At 37.8% G+C, this 16,854-nt stretch overlaps 3 protein-coding genes across 3 annotated transcripts; all 3 read left to right on the forward strand.

Moving 5' to 3' along the window:
* The first annotated feature begins 499 nt into the window (after positions 1 to 499).
* LOC142229565 (uncharacterized) lies at positions 500 to 7,768 on the forward strand. The gene is made up of 2 exons (XM_075300131.1): positions 500 to 848; positions 6,465 to 7,768. Exon 2 carries the CDS (start codon positions 6,477 to 6,479, stop codon positions 7,215 to 7,217), a length of 741 nt encoding a protein of 246 aa, XP_075156246.1. The 5' UTR covers positions 500 to 848; positions 6,465 to 6,476; the 3' UTR covers positions 7,218 to 7,768.
* Positions 1,248 to 5,224, forward strand: LOC142231226 (uncharacterized). The gene is made up of 2 exons (XM_075301843.1): positions 1,248 to 2,005; positions 2,068 to 5,224. The coding sequence occupies exons 1-2, from the start codon at positions 1,248 to 1,250 to the stop codon at positions 5,222 to 5,224; spliced, it is 3,915 nt and encodes a 1,304-aa protein (XP_075157958.1).
* Positions 5,436 to 6,398, forward strand: LOC142231227 (uncharacterized). Its single transcript, XM_075301844.1, has one exon. The coding sequence runs from the start codon at positions 5,436 to 5,438 to the stop codon at positions 6,396 to 6,398; it is 963 nt and encodes a 320-aa protein (XP_075157959.1).
* Positions 7,769 to 16,854: the final 9,086 nt, after the last annotated feature.

Consider the following 16,854-nt stretch of genomic DNA (forward strand, 5'->3'; position numbering starts at 1 on the left):
GCTAAAACATTCATCCATACATCTCGTATGTGGGCCATTATGGTCATCTGATATATGTTAAATGCAATTTATTTTGAGGTCTTTTTTCTACTCTCAATATTTGCTCTAAAAATTTATCAGTGCAGTTATTCTTGTGGGATGGTGGTTAAAAAATTAAAACAAAAACAAACTAAATCCCAAAAAAATACCGCACACCAAATGTCATTTTGGTTTTGGGAATTTATGAAAGTTGTTTTGCAACGCAAATGGTTGCTAATATATGACTTTTACCATTTTAGGCTATCTACAATGTCATGGCAATAGCAAATGGGAACAGTCCATGGTATATTGGGCCTGTTTGCCCCATGAAGTCAGGCATTTAAACCGCAAACCCTAATTATTTTGAAGTTCAGATTCAGTTTTACTAACGCCGATAATGTGATTTGAGGCGGGCTAAGAAGTCTAAATGTCACGAAATAGTATTCTAGAAAAAGTTTTTTTGTATGAACGTATCGATTAGAAAAAGCTGAACGTGTTTTTTGCTCCTTTTTTTCTTAACTCTTTGAACGGCCACATTTGTGTTAATAAGAAGCGCATAAATATATTAATTGAAGTGAAACTGTGTGTTTTATTAAGAAAAGGCATCTTGGATATTGTGGCTCTACAAATCACCAACTTAACCCACATTGTGGAAACGTGAGCGTCCTGACACCACGAATCGTGTGGACAATATACTCCGGCACATTCCACCATTACCATATACATAAACGCCTGACACCACAGGCGGAGCTGAAACGGTCGTCCTCAAATACTTAGCAAGCCAGGTGCTTCAACATTGGTCCTTGGCCTTTAGAGCCGGCAAATATAAGGTGCGTATGCAAATAAGTTTAAACTTCTTGGAGGATTTGTGACCCAATTAGAGTGGAGGTTGTACCAAGCATTTTCGTGCGTTTGGAGGTTACGTTACGGCTTTATAAGTGACGGATACATGCGCAAGAAAACGGTTTCTTTTCAAGTAATATATACTTAACGCCATTTTGGGCATCGAATTTGTTATTGTTTTATGTGGTTCGAGTGAAATTTGAGTTTCTTTGTAAAGTAGTGATACGGTTTAGTTCTGCACAAGGTCAAAAGAAGGTCACTCAGAAGGAACAAACACAAAGACTTTACAGAAGAAGAAAAAATATTCAAGGCACTGGTGTGGCTCATACGAACAGAAGTGTTTTGATTTTATTTGACATCAGGTGATTAAGGATTTTTTCCATAAGATGTCTTCATTAGAAAAGTTCGAAGAGGTTTGCGAAGAACTCGCTAGGTGCGAGGCAAGACTGAAAGAGGAAAATTTTTTGGAGTATACTGCAGAGGCCATAGAGTGTGAAAGAAATGAGCTCGATATGCTTTGGGCAAAATTTAAGTCGTCATATGAAGGCCTTGAAATTGATGCAAAGGAGAAGAAGAAAGTTTATGCGAAACACACGTTTGGTTACAAGTCATACATTAAGTGTGTAAACATTATCGCCAAAATTAAGCGGCCACGTAGTGCGGCAAAGGAAGTGGCGCAGAAGGATGTATGCGTCAGTGTACCTCCATGCGACACTGGTGTGTTTCGAGGAGATTATGCGTCGTGGCCAACCTTCAGAGACTTGTTCACCGCAATATATATAAATAATTCAAGGTTAGGCGACGTAGAAAAGTTGTTCTATTTATTTCAGAAGACTGATGGTGAGGCCCGAGAGGTAAATAGGAACGTTACGTTAACCGCGGAGAACTTTGACATTGCCTGGGGGAATCTGAAGGCCCAATATGAGAACAAACGGGTTCTTATAAACAGCCAGTTGAGGCTATTATTCAATATGGCACCTTGTGCTCATGATTCTGCTCAAGAAGTAAAAAGGTTGCAAAGAGATGTTAACAATTGTATGGCAGTCTTAAAATTATTTGATGTAGATATAGCATCGTGGGACCCAATTTTTGTGTTCCTTTGTTCTGCTAGGCTCTCTGAACAAACTCTCAACTTGTGGGGACAGTCAGTAAAAAAAAGACTGAGGTACCAAAGTGGCAGGAATTGAATAACTTCTTGACAGATAGGTATCATGCTTTGGAGAGTGTGTCCGACATCATATCCACTAACGGGATGTGGTCAGGTAGCGTCAACGATGGATCTCCAAAAAATCATAGGACGAAAGTAAGACATTCGAAATCACATCATACGAAAGTCGAAGTGGCTCACTGTAAGATGTGCAAAGAGGCACATGCGATCAGTTCATGTAAGAGATTTCTGGCACTGGGACAAAAGGATAGGGCTGCGGTTTTAAAGAAGTTTAAGTATTGTTTTAACTGCTTAAAGACGGGCCACATATTTCATAGTTGTCCTAGTACAGTTAGGTGTGCTAAGTGTCAAAAGAAGCACAACACGCTGTTACATAGGGATGTGAAGGATAACAGTGAACAACAGGACAATGTAACTTCTTTAGCCGTGGATGCGGTTTCACAGAAGCCCTCCGTAAGTAATAGTACACAGTCCACTACGAATCAGATATTTACGGTTCAAGCCCATCATACTTCAGTGGCAAAGGAAGTTATGCTGGCAACGGCATGGGTGAATATTATGACAGATTATTCGACTTTCAAAGTTCGGGCATTGATTGACCCGTGTTCCGACGAGAGCTTTATTTCGGAGAGAATACAGAAATTGCTTAAGCTACCGACAATTCCAGTGACTGCAGAGATAGCTGGTCTAGGGGGTTCAGTGGTGAGCAAGTCAAGGAAAATGGCAAACTTCAATGTGTCCTCTGGATTTGACGATAAAGTGGTGCTAAGGGTGGAGGCATTAGTCGTCCCGCAAATCACAGGTAACGTTCCTACACATCAGATGCATGTAAACGTGCCATTAGATTTGCCTCAGTTGCCGTTTGCGGATCCCGAATTTTATAGAAGTAAACAGGTTGATATACTGCTGGGTGGTGATTTATACCCATCAATTCTTCGAAGTGGAGTTCGTCATGGTATTTTTGACACTTTGGTAGCCCAAGAAACAATTTTTGGGTGGATCGTCACCGGTCCAACGGCAAAAAGAGAGTCACGTGTAGACGTAAGGGTGTCCCACTTCACAAAGGTTACGTTAGATGAGCAGTTAACTAGATTTTGGGAACTGGAAGAAGTGCCGAAAAGGGCTGTGTTATCAGAGGATGACATAAAGTGTGAGGAGATATATTGTTCTTCAACAGTGAGACGGTCAGACGGAAGGTATGTAGTAAATCTGCCTTTCAGGATAGGGGCGCCACGGTTGGGTCCAAACAGGTATATAGCTGTGCAACAATTTTTACGAAATGAAAAACGCCTGTTAAAAACCGGATGTAAAGGCGCCTATGACGATGTGATAAATGAATATGGCATATTGGGTCATATGAAGGAGGTCTCACAGTTTGATAGTGGTCCGTCCTATTACCTTCCCCACCACGGAGTTGTTAGGCCAGAGAGCACTACAACAAAATTAAGGGTGGTCTTCAATGCGTCGAGTCCCACGAGTACCGGAGTTAGCCTAAATGATATACTTTACACAGGTCCAGTGTTGCAGAAAGACTTAGTGGCCCTTGTAGTAAAGTGGCGCTTTTACGAGTTTGTATTTAACGCGGACATTTCTAAAATGTACAGACAGATTTGTATAAACCCTGAGCACTCTCGTTATCAAAGGATTGTATTTCGCGAGTGTGGAAGTGAGGAGATCCGGGACTATGAGTTGAATACTGTGACCTTTGGCGTCAATTGCGCCCCATACTTGGCGCTGCGAACACTGTTAAGGTTGGCCCAAGACGAAGAGGTTAGATACCCAACTGGGGCACAAATTCTTCGGAGCTCTATGTATGTCGACGATGCTATGGTTGGTGCTCATAGCGTTTCTGAAGCCATAATAGCGAGAGATGAACTAGTGGGTATTCTTAAATCAGCAGGGTTCGAATTAAGGAAATGGACAGCGAATTCTAAACATATTTTAAAGGACATACCTTCCGACCACCTGCTTCATTGCGAGTTTTTGTGTCTCGATGATAAAAGCACAGCGAAGACATTAGGTGTTCGGTGGAACGCTGTTAATGATTTTTTCTTCTTTGTAACGGATAAAGTAGCACCTAAGCAGTCATACACTAAAAGGGAAGTCTTGTCAACAATATCGCGCCTGTTTGACCCCGCTGGGTGGTTGGCGCCTGTAATCGTAGCGGCTAAGATTATCATGCAAGATATGTGGCTTGACAAGGTTGATTGGGACGACAATATACAGTCTGTGGCCCTACAGAAATGGCAAAAATTTATTTCAACTTATCATGAGTTAGACATGATTTCGATACCGCGATGGATAGGTTTTTCGCCTGAGTGCGAAATCGAATATCACGGTTTCTGCGACTCGTCAGAGTCAGCCTATGCAGCGACATTATATGCAAGGATTTCCGATAATGGAAGTATTCGTTCCAATTTATTGGTTGCAAAAACGAAGGTTGCTCCGATTAGGAAGCCGTCTCTCCCACGTTTAGAGCTATGTGGCGCATCATTGCTAGCCGACTTGGTAGATAGTTTATTAACCCAATTTGAACCGAAGAATTACTCTTTGCATTTGTGGTCCGATTCTACCATTGTTTTAGCGTGGCTCAGAAAGCCCCCATGTAGTTGGAAGACGTTTGTGGCAAACAGAGTGGCCAGTATTCTCGAAAAAGTTGGAAATACACAATGGGCTCATGTGTCAACAAATCAAAATCCTGCCGACCTAGCAACCCGGGGGATACCTCCTTCGGAGTTGAAGAATAATAGGTTGTGGTGGCACGGACCAGAATGGTTAAGTCAGGACAAGTCGCAGTGGCCCATATCACCTGCCAATTTCGAGACTAAGGAGGAGGCACGATGTGCTCAAGTTTTTGTTGCTAGATCTGACGCAGAGGATATTTTGGATCGGTTTTCGTCGTTCACGAGAGCACTCCACGTCATTTCGTACATGTTTCGCTTTTACCTGAATTCACGTCGCAAGGGGTGTACTAAGACTCAGACAGAAAGTATTCGGATAAGCTCTTCCGAGCTAGCCTTTGTCCGACGCCGGCTGTTTCTCTTATCCCAACGTCGATATTTCGACATAGAGTATAAATGTTTGCAAACCAATCATAGTCTGCCCTCTGATAGCCCTTTGTTAACGCTTACCCCCTTTCTGGATGATCAGAGCCAATGGTCGTCTGGGTTCTGCCAGTTGTCTTTCATACCATGAACGATACCCTATAATTCTTGCTTACAAAAGTAGATTGGCAAAACTGTATGTAGATTTTATCCATAAACTAGTGTTGCATGGGGGTACACGCCTTGTTCTTAATACGATTCGTCAAGAATGCTGGATAATTAGAGCTCGAAACCTGGTCAAGCATCATATTCAACATTGTAAACAATGCATCCTATATCGGAAAAGGTTCCAAGAGCAAGTCATGGCGGTGTTGCCAGAGGAAAGAACGGTTCTGAGTCGACCCTTTGCGAACACTGGGGTAGACTTCGCAGGCCCGTTCGAGTTCAAAAGCTTTACCGGCAGATCATGTAAGATCACGAAGGGTTATACGTGTCTCTTCGTGTGTTTTGCAACCAAAGCAGTTCATCTGGAGGCAGTAAGTGATCTTTCCACCGCTGCGTTTCTAGCTGCATTCGCCCGCTTTGTGTCCCGAAGGGGCTGCCCCCACCGCATGTATTCCGACAATGGTCGTAATTTCGTAGGAGCCGCGCGTCAGATTGACTCTAACTTTGTCGCCCTCGTCAAGGAATCTCGAGAAGACGCCATTCAGAAGTACGGGCATCAGAAATTGGAATGGCACTTCATACCGGCTTCGGCACCACACATGGGTGGTCTGTGGGAAGCCGGTGTGAAAAGCTTCAAGATGCATTTAAAAAAAATCAGTGGGCAGCTTCGACATACGTTCGAGGAGTTCTCAACTCTCTTAACTACCATAGAAGCTTGCCTTAACTCTCGGCCCATAGGGGCTATGACAGATGATGTGGATGATTTGTCAGCCCTCACCCCTGGACACTTCCTAATCGGTAGCCCTATTCTGACTCCTGCGGAACCCCAAGAGATGAGCCCAGTTGAAAGTATTGTCAATCGCTGGCGGAAGTTAAAGGCTCTAAACTATGAGTTGTGTCGCCGATGGAAAGAGGACTATTTGCGACAAGCCATTAAACGAACAAAGTGGAAAACCGAAAGCGCAGACTTAAAGTTAGGCGACCTAGTAGTTATCCGTGGTGAACCAACCTGTCCCACGGAGTGGAGACTTGGACGAGTTACAAAGGTTTTCCGTGGCCCCGACGGTCGTGTCAGGGTTGCCGAATTGAAAACGCAGAATGGCCCTATTGTACGGCCCATACACAAAATGGTACTCCTTCCAATCAACTCCGAATCGTAGTTCACTAAAATCCCTCCTATAGGCCCCTTGTTCACGTACATATGCTCACCTCTTTTATCATTCTAGCCCTCTCCCTTTATGGCTAATTTCGACAACCGCTATCCCTGCCCGTTGTGCTCCAAGCTTCATGCTATCAGGGATTGCACCAGATTTCTTGCGCTGGACATCGAGCGAAGACGTGAAAAGGTTGAGGCCTTGAACTTATGCAAAAACTGCTTGGCCCAATCGCACAGACGGAAAGACTGTCCTAGTGAAGTAACATGCTTGCGGTGTCGACGAAATCATAACTCACTGTTGCACTTGATGGATCCCGGTAACGTTTGGTTCCCAATGACAGCCATGGTGCGTCTGTACCCCACACGTGACGCCAGCAATAAGGAAATCCGTATTGTGATCGATCCGTCCCGTCGCTACTCCGCTATCACTCTGGAAGCTGCCGAACGATGTCGTTGCGAACTCAATCGAGGCTACACTTCGTTCCGTCTACGCCATCGCTTATTCGACCGTGACATGGTACATGTCCGATGCGTGGTAGAGGACACCAGGTATGGCACAACCCCCAGTGCGCAACTCGATACTGAGTGGACTCAGAAGCACCCGGTGGTTGGTCGCGCAAATCTAGCGGACAATAACTGGCATATACCGTATTTGTATCACATGGTACTAGGGGCAGATGTGGCATCCCAAGTATTCATCGGCAACACCATGGGCCGGGCTGGCCAAACCCTTATACAATTTACATCGTTTGGGCCAGCATTCTTTGGCGAAGGGAGAAGATCTCAAGAATTGAGACACGATCGCCGTTGTGATAAAAAATAATGAAGTCAGCCATGTACAGTGAACAGAATTAACAGTCCTATGAAAGAGGGCCTAACCCGCAATCAATACTAAATGAATTCCTACTGGGTCAATAGGCGCATACAATATTATTTTATTCCCTTTTATCATTATCCTTTATCTATTACTATTTTGAAAGGATACCTACTTTTAAGTTTGCATATAAGTTACTATCAGAGTACGAAGTTCCTAGTATTATTAAATTACCGGTATAGTAGTAAGAATACATGTCGGTCGTTTTGTTGCCCAGTGGGGCAAGGGGGGCGGTATGTTTGCCCCATGAAGTCAGGCATTTAAACCGCAAACCCTAATTATTTTGAAGTTCAGATTCAGTTTTACTAACGCCGATAATGTGATTTGAGGCGGGCTAAGAAGTCTAAATGTCACGAAATAGTCTTCTAGAAAAAGTTTTTTTGTATGAACGTATCGATTAGAAAAAGCTGAACGTGTTTTTTGCTCCTTTTTTTCTTAACTCTTTGAACGGCCACATTTGTGTTAATAAGAAGCGCATAAATATATTAATTGAAGTGAAACTGTGTGTTTTATTAAGAAAAGGCATCTTGGATATTGTGGCTCTACAAATCACCAACTTAACCCACATTGTGGAAACGTGAGCGTCCTGACACCACGAATCGTGTGGACAATATACTCCGGCACATTCCACCATTACCATATACATAAACGCCTGACACCACAGGCGGAGCTGAAACGGTCGTCCTCAAATACTTAGCAAGCCAGGTGCTTCAACAGGGCCTTTAAAATTAAGCACACTTCAAATGTTGGCCATTATATTTGGGTCCATTGCCTTTGTTGAGGTAGGGAAGGTAGCATTATCTAACATTGAATGTCAATCAACAAATTTGAAATGCGGGACTAACAACAAATGACGTAGGTAGGGATCAGACAATGAAGCCGATGAGTCATGCCGCCAAGTCGCGTAGTTCAAGATGGGCGTATTTGGAGTGAAATTCAAAAATTTAAAGAAATTATGAACTATTTTGTGACAAGTACGAAATTAGCATATCTTTATGCTTGATTTGTGTATAATTTTTATACCCACCGCCATAGAATGGTGATGGGGGTATAATAAGTTTGATCACACTCAAAAAAAGTGAACTACCTATTTCACAAAAGCCAATTTAACTTTATTTTAGTTTATGGAGTTATTATATTTGGAGAAAGTTTCTTTTACTCTAATAATTCTTTGCGTACGATAGTTAAATCAACTAAAAACAGGAAAAAATTATACACGAATTAAGCATAACGATTTACTAAATTCGTATTTCTCACAAAATAGTTCATTATTTCTTTAAATTTGTAAATTTTGCTACAAATAGGTCCATCATGAAATTCGTATTTCACTACAGACATTCTTGCAATTTTGAACTCCAATTTTTTCCTTCATTTTAACTTTAACAAGTGAAAAAATTAATTATGTCTAATAAATTTTCTTAAATTTGTCGAAAAATATTTACTTATTTTTGTGATATCGGCGTGATGCCAGCGTTTGTAATTTTCTAAAAATTTCCAAAATTTTCTAAAATTAACCAAAAGTTTTTTTCCTGGTGGATTTACTGTTTTTCAGCAGGGAAAAATTCCAAGACGATATAAACATTTCCGTCTGTCTGTTGTAATCACGCTACAGTCTTTAATAATGAAGCAATCTTGCTGAAATTTTGCACAAACTCTTTTGTCTGTAGGCAGGTCTTGGCCTGGCCTTATAGATACCGTAGTTTTTATCCAATTTGCCTGAAATTGGAAATATAGAGATATTTTAGGACCATAAAGGTCCTATATTTCCAATGGTGAGTATCGGTCCATTTTTTCTTTATCCCGACCGATCTCCAGATTTTAGTTTTTGGGTTTCTAGAAACCGTAGATTTTATCCGATGTTCCTGAAATTGTAAATATGCTGCTATTTTGGACCCACAAAAACATATATCCGATTTAATTTTTATACCCTGCGCCACACCCAGAAGGGGACGAGATAGACACATGGTGTCTTTGGCAAAAATGCTCAGGGTGGGCTCCTGAGTCGATGTCCATGTCCATGTCCGTGAACTCATTTTTGTAATCAAAGTCTAGGTCGCAGTTTTAGTTAAATTGAATTCAAATTTGGCACAAGTATGTGTTTTGGGTCACAATAGAACCCTATTGATTTTGGAAGAAATCGGTTCAGATTTAGATATAGCTCCCATATACAAATAAATAAATATATATATATATATATATATATATATATATATATATATATATATATATATATATATATATATATATATATATATATATATATATATATATATATATATATATATATATATATATATATATATATATTATATATATATATATATATATATATATATATATATATATATATATATATATATATATATATATATATATATATATATATATATCGCCCGATATGGAGGAGAAAAATTCATCCGATCCTGTTGGAATTTGGTACATGGTGTTAGTATATGGTTTCTAATAACCATGCAAAAATTGGTCCACATCGGTCCATAATTATATATAGCCCCCATAAAAACCGATCCCCAGATTTGGCTTGCGGAGCCTCTAAGAGAAGCAAATGTCATCCGATTCGGTTGAAATTTGGTTCATGGTGTTGGCATCTAACAACCATGCAAAAATTGGTCCACATCGGTTCATAATTATATATAGCCCCCATATAATTCGATCCCCAGATTTGGCTTGCGGAGCCTCTAAGAGAAGCAAATTTCATCCGATCCGGCTGAAATTTGGTACATGGTGTAAGAATATGGTCTCTAAGAACAATGTAGGAATTGGTCCATATCGATTCATAATTATATGTAGCCCCCATATCAACCGATCCTCAGATTTGACGTCTGGAACCCAAAAGAGCAAAATTCACACGATCCGGTTGAAATTTGGTACGTGGTGGTATTTGGTATATGGTCTACAACAACCATGAAAAAATTGGTCCATACCGGTCTTAGTTATATATAACCGCCAATTAAATCTGGGGATCGGTTTATCCCCAGATTTGACCTCCGGAGCAGATTGAAATTTGGTACGTGGGAAATGCAAAGATTGGTCCATATCGGTCTATAGTAAAAATATTCTACTAAAATTTTATTACTATAGAAAATTTTGTCAAAATATTATTACTGTACAAAATTTTGTCAAGATTTTATTTCTATACAAAATTTTGTCAAAATTTTATTTTTAGAGAAAATGTTGTCAACATTTTATTTCTATAGAAATTTTGTGAAAATTTTATTTCTATAGAAATTTTGTCAAAATTTTATTACTATACAAAATTTTGTCAAGATTTTATTTCTTTAGAAAAAAATTTCAAGATTTTATTTCTAAAGAAAATTGTGTCCAAATTTTATTACTATACAAAATTTTGTCAAGATTTTATTTCTATAGAAAATTTTGTCAAAATTTCATTGCTATAAAAAATTTTATTTTTATGGAAAATTTTGTCAAACTCAATTATATACGTATTTCATCGGCCTTTTTTTGTTTATATATACCCCTATTGACGAACTTACAATTAATAAGACGGTGTTAAGAAGTTTTAAAATACCTTGACATAGGCAAGTGTAACCGCAACCGAAGTAATTCGATTGTGGATGACAGTCTTTCGTAGAAGTTTCTACGAAATCCATGGTGGAGGGTACATAAGATTCGGCCTGACCGAACTTACGGCCGTATATACTTCTTATTTTGGCAGATTGTCCCCATCTGTTCTCAGTTTGACAACACATGTGTGTTGATTCACTTTCATGAACGGATCGTTTCAAAATGACCACGCCGTTCATGATTTCTTCTATGGGTGTACTAAAATTTGTTTTCTGCTTAGCCGCAGATAGGTCAAATACACACTAACAGTACCGATCGATTGTTTTCCGTTTCCGATCATAAAAATCACATAGTCTTTGGTTAGAGTATGATACTAAGAAGAAACGTCGAAAATAATATAAAAATTTAGAATCAGTTTAGATTTGTTCGAATTGGCTTTCTATGCCCCGAATTATAGCCTTTTAACGGTCGACAAAGCCATCACATAAGTGCTTCTGCAGTAGTTTGTCCTATTACCGACGAAGCGCCGTCTTTAGATTGGTATTTTTTAGGCCAACCTTATGCTCGAAAATCCCCCATGAGCAAAAGTCAAACGTTTTACTATCGGCAGTTTTTGGTGGCTATTACACCCAGAGAAGGAATATGATCACCTCAAATATGTTTCAAGAGCAAAATGTTATTTTTAGACGGAGAACATGTAACATGTTTGCGGCAACCATGTTATTTTCTCAAAAAGCATATGTCTGACTTCGGCAACCATATATATGTTTGCCGAGAAAACAACATTTTTGCGACAAAAATGTTCCATGGTCCCCGTCCAAAAATAACATTTTGCCCCCGTAACAGAATTGAGGTGATCATATTCCTTCTCTGCATGTATGTGGTAAAAATGAAACGAGGAACGCCTTTTTTAAGTCATTCTTGGAAGTCATTAACTAGAAGTATAAAAAAATTGGAGTTAAGATGGTATCAGTAATTTTGGTATACTATAGTCGGCCCCGCCAGACTTTAGGCTTTCCTTACTTGTTTTTTGTCCTAAGGTGGGTAGTACGGATATTTGTTCATAAATTTGGTCCTTTCGGATTAACATTAATCGCAAATTTTCAATTTCATTCATTTCCAATTTATGAGAGGGTGATTATGAACGAAGAACATGTCATATGGTTGGTCAAATAAATTTCACTACATAGAATTCGTTTAAATAAATAAAATTGTCTATTGTCCCCATATGGATGCTAATGGCTTACAAAACAGAATTGTGGGACACACAATTTGTGGCCACCAACCAAAATTTGACCCTCACTCGCAAAAAAAAAAAATAGAAAGAGTTATTGAAAATAAATTTATTTTCACTAAATTGCCTTGAACTTTTATTGTGGTTTGCGGCCGCATTTCCATATTTCACCAAATTGAGATTCATTTGGGAAGTAAAATCATTTTCCAGAGAGGTCTTTTGAGCAGGAGTTTCTTTTCCAAAAATTTAAGTGTGTATTTAAATAATTGCTATATGCCAAAATTTTAACAAGTGCATATATTAACGCATAAAAGTTTGCACGTTGTATATCTTTTGTCAATGCTTTTGCCACCAATGTATATTGCTTTCTTTGGCCAAAGAAGTAAAAGAAGGCGAAAAAGTTCACCATAGGTTAAGTTTTACGAAAAGTGAAAAGTAAGAAAAACTCAAGTGTCTTTCCCCATAAAGGACTGTGAATCTAGTTCAAGTTGCTGGTTAAGAATTCATATTTGCCCTGTTTTTTTTGGCACAAATATTTTTTTTTATGAGCTCCTCCATGCCTGAATAAGTTGTGCAAAGTTAATAAAAAGCAGATGTTAAAGAGTTCTGAATAAACATGGTTGGCGTTGGTGTAAATGGGGTCAAATTGTGAAGGAGAAACAAGAGGCCAAGTTAATTCTATTATGGAAGTTGACTTGGAAAAAGTTAAATTTAATGTAATAAATTTTATCAACATTATTTGTTTGTATGGCCATTGTCAAAATATTTTTTTGTCTTAGGGATTGTTATCAGAATTATGTCTTTTGGATTTATCATAATTTGGAAATGCCAGCTTTCCGACATTTTCAAATTAAAACAAACAAGTGAATTAGAATGTTGGTGGTGTCTACTTTATCATATCCTAAATATCACCTTTGAGTTTACACACACTTAAAAAAAATATTGTCGTGAAGTCAAAGATTTCATGTCTTTAAAATACGAATGCAAATTTTGCTTACCATAGAAAATGCATTTTTCTAATATAAAGTTTTTTCTTTGTCCAAAAGTCGATAAACTTTTCAATGAAGTCGTATTGTCCTTATAATTAAGAGATTTGACTTAAAAATGGGTATCATAACATGAAAGAAAAAATGTTTGGGCTAAGGTCAACTTGACTTTAATAATTTAGAAAAGTTCTTTAAATTTAATGAAATTGTTTTTAAATTTGTTGTCTTTTGACTACAAAGCAAAAAATCGTTCAAATATAGGACACGTTTTTCAACACTTTTTTAAAGACGTTTTTTTACTTGAAATATAGCATAATTTCTACTGGATGTCGAGTCTTAATTATACCCTGCGCCACACTGTGGAACAGGGTATTATAAGTTAGTGCATATGTTTGCAACATCCAGAAGGAGACGAGATAGACACATGGTGTCTTTGGCAAAAATGCTCAGGGTGGGCTCCTCCATCTGTCCGTCTGTTCGTGAACACATTTTTGTAATCAAAGTCTAGGTCGCAGTTTTAGTCCAATCGACTTCAAATTTTGCACAAGTATGTGGTTTGGCTCAGAATAGAACCCTATTGATTTTGGAAGAAATCGGTTCAGATTTAGATATGGCTCTCATATATATATATATATATATTGCCCGATATGGACTTATATGGCCCCAGAAGACAGAGTTTTACCTTAATTATCTTAAAATTTTGCATAACAAGAACAATTAGTACTATAGTCAAGTTTGCCAAATGTTAATGAAATCGGTTCAGATTTAGATATAGCTCCCATATATATCTTTCGCCCTACATGGGCTAATACGGTGCCAGAAGCTAGAGTTTTACCCCAATTTGGTTGGTTCAGATTTAGATATAGCTCCCATATATATCGTTCGCCCGATTTGCACTCATATGATCACAGAGGCCAATTTTTTTCTCCGATTTAGTTGACATTTTGCACAGGGAGTAGAATTAGATTGTAACTATGCGTGCCAAATTTGGTTGAAATCGATTCAGATTTAAATATAGCTCCCATATATATGTTTTTCTGATTTCGACAAAAATGGTCAAAATACCAAAATTTTCCTTGTAAAATCGCCACTGCTTAGTCGAAAAGTTGTAAAAATGACTCTAATTTTACTAAACTTCTAATACATATATATCGAGCGATAAATCATAAATAAACTTTTTCGAAGTTTCCTTAAAATTGCTTCAGATTTAAACGTTTCCCATATTTATACCCTTCACCACTACTGTGGTACAGGGTATAATAAGTTTGTGCATTTGTATGTAACGCCAAGAAGGAGTAATCATAGACCAACCTTTTAGTATACGGATCGGCTTAGAATTAAATTCTGAGTCGATTTAGCGATGTCCGTCTGTCTGTCTGTCTGTCTGTTGATGTATTTTTGTGTGCAAAGTACAGCTCGCAGTTTTAGTCCGATTGTCCTAAAATTTGGTATAGGGTCCTGTTTCGGCTCAAAGACGATCTCTATTGATTTTGGAAAAAATCGGTTCAGATTTAGATGTAGCTGCCATATATATTTTTCACCGATCTGGTCATAATTGGCGTGTATATCAACCGATCTTCCTCAAATTCCGTACATCCGAATATTTTATGAGTCTCGAAAAACTTGCAAAATATCAGCAACATCGGTTCAGATTTAGATATAGCTCCCATATATAGCTTTCGCCCGATTTACACTCATTTGCCCACAGAGGCCAATTTTTTGCTCCGATTTAGTTGAAATTTTGCATAGGGAGTAGAATTTGCGTTGTAACTATGCGTGCCAAATTTGGTTGAAATCGGTTCAGATTTAGATATAGCTCCCATATATATGTTTTTCTGATTTCGACAAAAATGGTCAAAATACCAAAATTTTCCTTGTAAAATCGCCACTGCTTAGTCGAAAAGTTTTAAAAATGACTCTAATTTTACTAAACTTCTAATACATATATATCGAGCGATAAATCATAAATAAACTTTTTCGAAGTTTCCTTAAAATTGCTTCAGATTTAAATGTTTCCCATATTTTTTCACTAACATTGTGTTCCACCCTAGTGCATTAGCCGACTTAAATTTTGAGTCTATAGATTTTGTAGAAGTCTATCAAATTCTGTCCAGACCGAGTGATATTTAAATGTATGTATTTGGGACAAACCTTTATATATAGCCCCCAACACATTTGACGGATGTGATATGGTATCGAAAATTTAGATCTACAAAGTGGTGCAGGGTATAATATAGTCGGCACCGCCCGACTTTAGACTTTCCTTACTTGTTTTTATTTGCTTTAAAGGTAAATTTTTTTAGCATCAAAAGAAAACTTTGTTTGTCTAAAATTTCGTTCCTCAGAAAAGAAAACTCTTCTTTCTGTGTATGTTTGCAACACCCAGAAGCAGACGAGATAGACATATGGTGTCTTTAGCAATATTGCCCAGGGCCAGCCCCTGAGTCGATCTAGCCATGTCCGTCTGTCTGTGAACACATTTTTGTGATAAAAGTCTTGGTCGCAATTTTAGTCCGATGGACTTCAAATTTGGCACAAGTATGTGTTTTGAGTCAGAATAGAACCCTATTTGTTTTGGAAGATATCGGTCCCATATATATCTATTATTCCCCTGATATCTACACGGACGAAAAGACTGTTCATATGTTTGGGTTTAAAAATAATATGTTTGGAACTCAAATTTGTTAACACAATATTTTTATGTGCAAGCATATAATGTTCATAAACTAGCATAAAATGTTTGGGACATATATGTTAATATGTTAGAACATATTATGTTTGGAACATAAACTGTTCGTAAATATAATATGCTTAGATGCAAACATATATTCATTTAGATATAGCCTATAAACATATATGTGTTTAGAAAGAAAGATCTAGAGAGTATGCTGAAAGTAAAATAATCGAAGTAACCAATTGGCGCCTTAAAAATATATCCACACAAAGAAAATTCCATTAAATTTTTTCTCTGCTAGTGTATGCCTTAAGGTGAAACATAATATACAAACAATATTTTGTTTGGATTAATCCGGAAAATATATATGCTTGAAGCAAAATATGTTTGGGGTATATGTTATAGAAGCGATTTTTTTGAGGGTGTACTAATATGGCCCCAGAAGCCAGATTTTCAGCCTTATTTACTTTAAATTTTGCACAAGGAGTGCAATTGATAGTATCGTAAAGTGTGCAGAATTTGTTTGAAATCGGTTCAGGTTTCGATATAGCTCCCATATATATGATTCGCCCGATATGCACTTATATGGCCCCAGAAGTCAGAGTTTTGCTCTGATTTGCTTTAAATTTTGTACAGGGAGTAGAATTAACGCATGCATGTCAATTTATGTTAAAATCGGTTCAGATTTAGATATAGCTCCCATATATATCTTTCGCAAGATTTACACTCATATCACCTTAGATGTCAAAGTTTTACTCCGAATTACGTGAAACTTTGCCTATGGAGTAGAAATAACATTGTTACTATTCATACCAAATTTGGTTAAAATCGGTTCAGATTTAGATATAGCTCCTATATTTACGTTTTTCTTATTTTGGAAAAAATGGTCAATATACCAACATTTTCCTTGTAAAGTCGCCACTGGTAAGTCTAAAACTTGTAAGTATGACTTAAATTTTCCTATACTTCTAATACATACCTATCGTCCGATAAATCATAAATACACTTTTGTGAAGTTGCCTAAAAATTGCTTCAAATTTAAATGTTTCCCCGACTGAAATTTTAAGTCTACAGTTTTTTAGAAGTCTAACAAATTTTATCAGATCGAGTCAGATTTTAATGTATGTATAGGGGAATAAAAACCTTTAC

The sequence above is a fragment of the Haematobia irritans genome, chromosome 3, assembly GCF_050003625.1.
Source record: "Haematobia irritans isolate KBUSLIRL chromosome 3, ASM5000362v1, whole genome shotgun sequence".
NCBI classification, from domain to species: domain Eukaryota; kingdom Metazoa; phylum Arthropoda; class Insecta; order Diptera; family Muscidae; genus Haematobia; species Haematobia irritans.